Below are 6023 nucleotides of genomic sequence, written 5' to 3'. Positions count from 1 at the left end.
TGGGGCCAGGGTTGCCAGGGACCACCTCTTGTCCTGGCCCTCAAGTGGCTGCAGCTGTGGTGAGGTGAGGAACAGCGAGAACCTGGTCCTGGGGAAGGGGCAAAGTCTCATATACCCACGGGGCTCTTGGCATTGCCTAATGCCAGGAGGGAGACCCCAGCGGACAGGGGCTGCAGGAGGGAGGGAGGGAGGCTCCTGCCCCAGCTGTGGGATGGTCCATCCTGCCTGTGAGGCCCCCCTCCTGGTCTGTTACGGGGGTACATGGGGCTGCTATGTGAACCCCTGGGTGGAGCTCTGGGAGTGTGGAGGGGTTGGTGGATTGCTAGGGGTTTGAAGGGTCTCCCTCCCAGTGGCCCCACTCAAAGGTTCTCATCTATCCAGTGAAGCTAGAGATCTGACCACCCCCCGCCAAGATTCCTGCCTGGCCAGCGTGATCCCATCTTACAGGTAGAAAAACTAAGGCTTTAGCAAAGGGAGGGGAACTGCTCAAGTCACAGAGCAAAGCCACGGCTAAGCAGGGGTGAATTGGAACTCAGCTCCCTTGGCTTCTGAGACAAGGCTAATATTGTTACAATGTGTTTTAGTTTTTCCTCCATAATGTCCTAAGCGACCATAGTCACTCCTGATCACTGAGAAAAATTAGGAACATATCCCAAGGTCAAGGAGGAGAATGAACTCTATCCATTTTGTAGCTGGCACTTGTCTCCTCCCCCCAACCCCACACGATGTTCCTTCTTCTGTCCTGAGACCCTCACACATGCACAGTGGGGACACTGGTGGTCCCACATACGCCTCTAGTCACACACTGGCTGCCCGGCTCTCCCCCTCACTTGACCCCCCTCTTCTGCCACTACTAGATCCTGAGGGGCAAGGCGTGTCCTCCAGAGGGAGTCTCCCTGAAGTCAAGGTGGGAACGATTCTATTATCCTCCCCTCATCCTTCACACCCCTTGGAGGACGGGAGATTTTGGGCTCACCCAAAATCCTACCTGGGTTTCCTCTTCTGCCTCCACTCCCTTAACAGAGCTCACGCTGGTAGCCCCATGCCTCAGTTTCCCCATCCTGGGTCTCCATCCCCCTTTCTTGTCTTGGCTACAGATCCTCGCTGCTCCTTCTTGTCCCCTCTCCTCCAGCAGAGGCAGCGGCGATGGGCGTTAGTGGCCCCCGGCGGAGCCCCGGCCCCCCTGACGGCGGCTGGGGCTGGGTGGTGCTAGGCGCCTGCTTCGTGGTCACCGGTTTCGCCTATGGCTTCCCCAAGGCCGTGAGCGTCTTCTTCCGCGCGCTTATGCGCGACTTCGGCGCGGGCTACAGCGACACAGCCTGGGTGTCCTCCATCATGCTCGCCATGCTCTACGGCACCGGTCAGCGCCCCCTCGCGGATCCCTCAGCCTTTCCCCAGGCACAGGATTGAGGGTCAGGATCAAGTACCTGGAAACACCTGACCCCTTGAGCATCCATCAGGCCTCTAGCGTTGGGCACTGGAAACCCCTTCCTTCCTGGGGAAACGGTGGCACCAGAGAGGGAAGGAGAGGGCAGGAGGGGGACAACGGCCAGAGGTGGAGTCTGCACCAAGGTGGCTGCCCTGGCAAGCTTGGCCAGCCAGAAGGCCCCTCCACTGATGTCAAAAGACCCACATTGGCCAATGTTACAGGTGGGGTAACTGAGGTCTAAATAAGATTCCCACCCCGGGAAGCCCTAACCACCTGCTGGGTGGGGGAGATGCTGGAGTTATCCTGGCCAAGCCTGGAGGAGTGGAGGTGAGGGGTGGGGGAACCCCAGGAAGGCAGGCAGCTCAAGCTGCGCTGCCAGCTGTGGAGATACAAAGGGAATGGGGTCGGCCCCTTCTGCTTTGGGTTCTCTGTTCTCAGGAGGGCTGGGGACCAGAACAGGTCCCTCCACTGTGTCCCTATAGGGCGCTGTCTTTGGTCTGTCCCAGCCAAGCTACATGACCTTGGCCAGACACTGCCTTCTCTGAACTGGGGTAACCTTACCCTTTGAGCGGACTTTCAAGGCTGGGAGGTACAACGCCTGGAGTGTCTACTAGACAGGAGATTGGTCCAGTGCAAGTGGTAACCTTGCCCTGCCCACAGGCCCAGTGTCCAGCATCCTTGTTACCCGCTTTGGCTGTCGCCCGGTGATGCTAGTGGGTGGGCTGTTGGCCTCTGCGGGCATGGTCCTAGCATCCTTCGCCACGCGCCTCCTGGAGCTATACCTGACTGCTGGGGTGCTCACAGGTGAGGGCGCCGACTGCTGTCCTCCCCTTTGGGGGTGTGGGTGCAGGTAGGGGTCAGGAGTCCTTGCTGCAAGACCCCCTGTCCTCAGTTTCCCTATGAGGGGTGGTCCCCGTCCCTCAGCTCAGTTCCCCAGGGTCTGCCCTCCGGCCCGGGCCTTGCCCCTCCCTCCCGCTGCGGGGGGTGGGTAGCCCTGGGGGAGCCGGGCACATCGCCGCCTCGCCCGCAGGCCTGGGCCTGGCCCTGAACTTCCAGCCGTCGCTCATTATGCTGGGGCTGTACTTCGAGCGGCGGCGGCCTCTGGCCAACGGGCTGGCGGCGGCGGGCAGCCCAGTTTTCCTGTCGGCTCTGTCGCCGCTCGGCCAGCAGCTGCTCGAGCGCTTCGGCTGGCGCGGCGGCTTCCTGCTGTTCGGCGGCCTCCTGCTGCACTGCTGCGCGTGCGGCGCCGTCATGCGGCCGCCACCGGGGCCGAGCCCGCGGCCGCGCAGGGACAGCGCGAGCGACGCTCCCGGGGAGGCGGAGGCGGAGGCGGACCGCGAGGGACTGCGCCTGCGCGAGGCGCCCTCTGGCGGCCGGACCCGCCGGCGCCTGCTGGACGTGGCGGTGTGCACCGACCGCGCCTTCGCGGTGTACGCCGTCACCAAGTTCCTGATGGCGCTCGGGCTCTTCGTGCCCGCCATCCTGTTGGTGAACTACGCCAAGGACGCAGGCGTGCCTGACTCCGAGGCTGCCTTCCTGCTCTCCATCGTGGGCTTCGTAGACATCGTGGCGCGGCCGGCCTGCGGCGCCCTGGCCGGGCTGGCACGCCTGCGACCGCATGTCGCCTACCTCTTCAGCCTGGCCCTGATGGCCAATGGGCTCACAGACCTGAGCAGCGCGCGCGCGCGCTCCTACGGTGCCCTTGTCGCCTTCTGCATCGCCTTCGGCCTCTCCTATGGCATGGTGGGCGCGCTGCAGTTCGAGGTGCTCATGGCAGCCGTGGGTGCACCGCGATTCCCCAGTGCCCTGGGCCTGGTGCTACTACTCGAGGCCGTGGCTGTTCTCATCGGACCGCCCTCTGCCGGTGCGCCTCTCAGGAGGAAAGGGTGAAGAGCCTAGTGCCCCTAAGTGAAAGGGAAGTCCTCACCTTGTCCCAGATGCAACATCCAGGGATGAAGGGAAGTTGTCTCCTTAGGGAAGACAACTGGGTTGGGTGGACTCCCCTTCCCAGGGCCAATTAGCCTCTCCTCCAAGCGGTACCACCAGCTCTGGTAAGGATGCAAAAACCAGGAAAGGTGCCAGGAAGAACCCAACATGGAAAGCAGCTGGCCCACAGGGTCTTCTCCAGCAGATGGCACATAGGTCCTGTGAAGTGCAGCTGCTTATTCTCCTTTTGCAGGTGGGGAAACTGAGGCATGAGACCTAGTACAAGTTGCAGTCCCAGAATTAGAGGCGGGCACTGCCCAGTGCTCAAAGCTCATACCTTTGAAACACTGCATCTGAGTGCTGTAGTCCCCCCAGCCTCTAAGGGTGGTTGGAATAGGGACAGTGTCTTTGGGGAACCGGAAGCAGACTAGGGGCTGCTCATCATGCTCATATGGGGAAGGGGTACTGTGCACACTGTCTGCTGAGCACCCAGCACTCATCATCTCTTAGGAAATCATGATGATGAGGGTGGTTGGGGAGGCCTTCCTGCAGGGGCTGGCGTGAAGGCAGCCTCATGGGGCAAGGCAGGATCCCATAGCAGAGGGCACAAAGGTATGTTTGGGGGACACTGTTCCCATACAAGTAAGGCAGGAGCTAGGCTCAGAAAGGCAGGGGTGGGGGACATTAGGGTCTTCCTGGGTTGTCAGGTTATCCTTGAAACAGCAGGAAGCTTGTATGTGAGCAGGAGAGAGCTGAGGTCAGGTTGCAGGATGGAGGAGGCCACCTTTGCTGGGGCCCAGGCTGCACCTGAGACCGGGTGAGCTGCCCAGCCTTCCAGGGCTGGCTGAGTACCCTCATCAAGCTCTGCCATCTCACCTGACCCAGTGGAGATACAAACTGTAAAGTGTTGCCTCACCCAAGGCCCCTCAGCACTTAAGAAGCTGAGGTCAGGGAGGTGAAGTGAAAGTTTTAAGGTCTCAAATGATGGAACCCTCATGGGTTTTCGCATCTGTAAAATGGGATTAAAGACTGGGGCATGTGTGGGCATGTCACCAGTGAGTCTCAAGAGCACTGCCCTTTATCTGAGGGTAGGGGTGTGTGTGTGTGAACGGTGGGGTCCCCCACAAGCCCTTACCTTTCCATCTGCCCTCCCCACCAGGCCGCCTGGTGGATGCGCTGAAGAACTACGAGATCATCTTCTACCTGGCGGGCTCTGAGGTGGCCCTGGCTGGGATCTTCATGGCTGTCGCCACCAACTGTTGCCTGCGCCGCTCTCGGGATGCCTCGCCCAGCCCAGGCACCGAGGGCGGGGCCAGCGACACGGAGGATGCTGAAGCTGAAGTGGACTCTGAGCCCCTGCCCACCAGCACTGAGGAGCCTGGTGGCCTCGAGACCCTGGAGGTGCCGAGCCCGGGGACTGGGCCTTCAGAACCCAAGGTGGAGGCAGAGCTGGGGCTGGACTCTGAGTCTGTGTAGCGCGGGGGCACTAGGTGGGGTGGCCAGTGACTTCGGGGGTGGGGCTTCCTCTCTGAGTCCTCGCTGCCCCAAGAGGGCCTGGCACACTGGGGACTGCTCTGGTGGTCACTCCCGAGGTCCGGGGGGGAAGCTGCCCCCCTCATTTGCCCAGCAGGCCATGGCCAGGCCCTTCAGGCCCTGGTCTTGCCAGTGAACCCGCTGTGCATGGACCAGGCCTGGGCCTGTGTGAATGTAAAGTTCATAAAGTGGAGCTGAAAGACAGAGGTTCTGTTCCTGCGCCTCTGCTGTGGCTCCGGCTGCTACCCGGGGAGGGGGGTTAGGAGAGAGTGGCGCTCTCCCCCGGGGCCCTCTGACCCAGCAGGTGTTGTGGAGGAAGTAGCAGAGATGGAGGAAGGCAGGGAAAAGTGTCCCCAGACTTAGAGGCACGAGAGGGTGGCCTGGCCCCAGCCTGTGCCAGGCACACATGTTAACGCATCTAATCCTCACGACGACCCAAAGGGAACCCACGTGGTGACAGCCCACCCTTCTCTCCGCTCTCCCAGTCCTGCCTGAGAATCCCATTTGGGTTTCTGCCCAGGACAGAATACTCAAAATCCATTTCGGACCCTGCCCACCTCTCACACCCTCTTGTATACCTCCCATTCTCAGGATGACCACAAAATTCATTGTCCAAACAGGGACACTTTGAGAGTGAAAACAGCCACCATTAATAATTACACTAGGACCACAGGAGTGGACTGGGACTGTGCAGGTGAAGCTGGACACACAGCCGCCCTACTTCTACCACTTTGCAAAGACACAGAATACGAGCGAGGCTCCGTCTGCTGGGCTCCTCCCCACGGCCCTGGCAGGACAGGCCTGGGGCACCCTGGATACTCTCTTGCCAGTCTGGGGCCTCGGGTCCTTCTGACCCAGTCTCTGTCCTGCTCTTCACCAAATAAAGGTTTAATCTGTGGCCAGAAGCACTGAAGGATCAAAGATGAGGGAGAACATAAATGGCCCCACAGAGCAGGAAGCCTGGGAGGCAGGGAAAATGACGGATCTGCGTCCACATCCCGCTCTGCCCCTGTACACCATGTGACCTTGAGCAAGACTCTTCTCTGAGCCTCAGTGTCCCATCTGTAAATGCGGACAATAGTGCTAACCCACAGGGCTGCTCTAAGGAGTCAGTGCTATAAAAGGAACATTGGGA

The 6023-nt window shown here is 60.6% G+C and overlaps 1 protein-coding gene across 4 annotated transcripts; it reads left to right on the top strand.

Moving 5' to 3' along the window:
• The first annotated feature begins 1064 nt into the window (after positions 1 to 1064).
• On the top strand, positions 1065 to 5079 carry SLC16A8 (solute carrier family 16 member 8). 4 transcript variants are annotated; one of them, XM_072973948.1, is made up of 5 exons: positions 1065 to 1360; positions 2090 to 2233; positions 2460 to 2714; positions 2808 to 3293; positions 4515 to 5079. In XM_072973948.1, exons 1-5 carry the CDS (start codon positions 1147 to 1149, stop codon positions 4829 to 4831), a joined length of 1416 nt encoding a protein of 471 aa, XP_072830049.1. In that variant the 5' UTR covers positions 1065 to 1146; the 3' UTR covers positions 4832 to 5079. The 4 variants fall into 4 exon arrangements, with proteins under 4 accessions (XP_072830049.1, XP_072830048.1, XP_072830047.1 ...); XM_072973947.1 differs by having other exon boundaries at positions 2460 to 2725; positions 2789 to 3293; XM_072973946.1 differs by having other exon boundaries at positions 2460 to 2734; positions 2789 to 3293.
• Positions 5080 to 6023: the final 944 nt, after the last annotated feature.

Source organism: Vicugna pacos, chromosome 12, assembly GCF_048564905.1.
Source record: "Vicugna pacos chromosome 12, VicPac4, whole genome shotgun sequence".
Taxonomy (NCBI): Eukaryota; Metazoa; Chordata; class Mammalia; order Artiodactyla; family Camelidae; genus Vicugna; species Vicugna pacos.
This window is presented reverse-complemented; position numbering and strand designations above follow the sequence as displayed.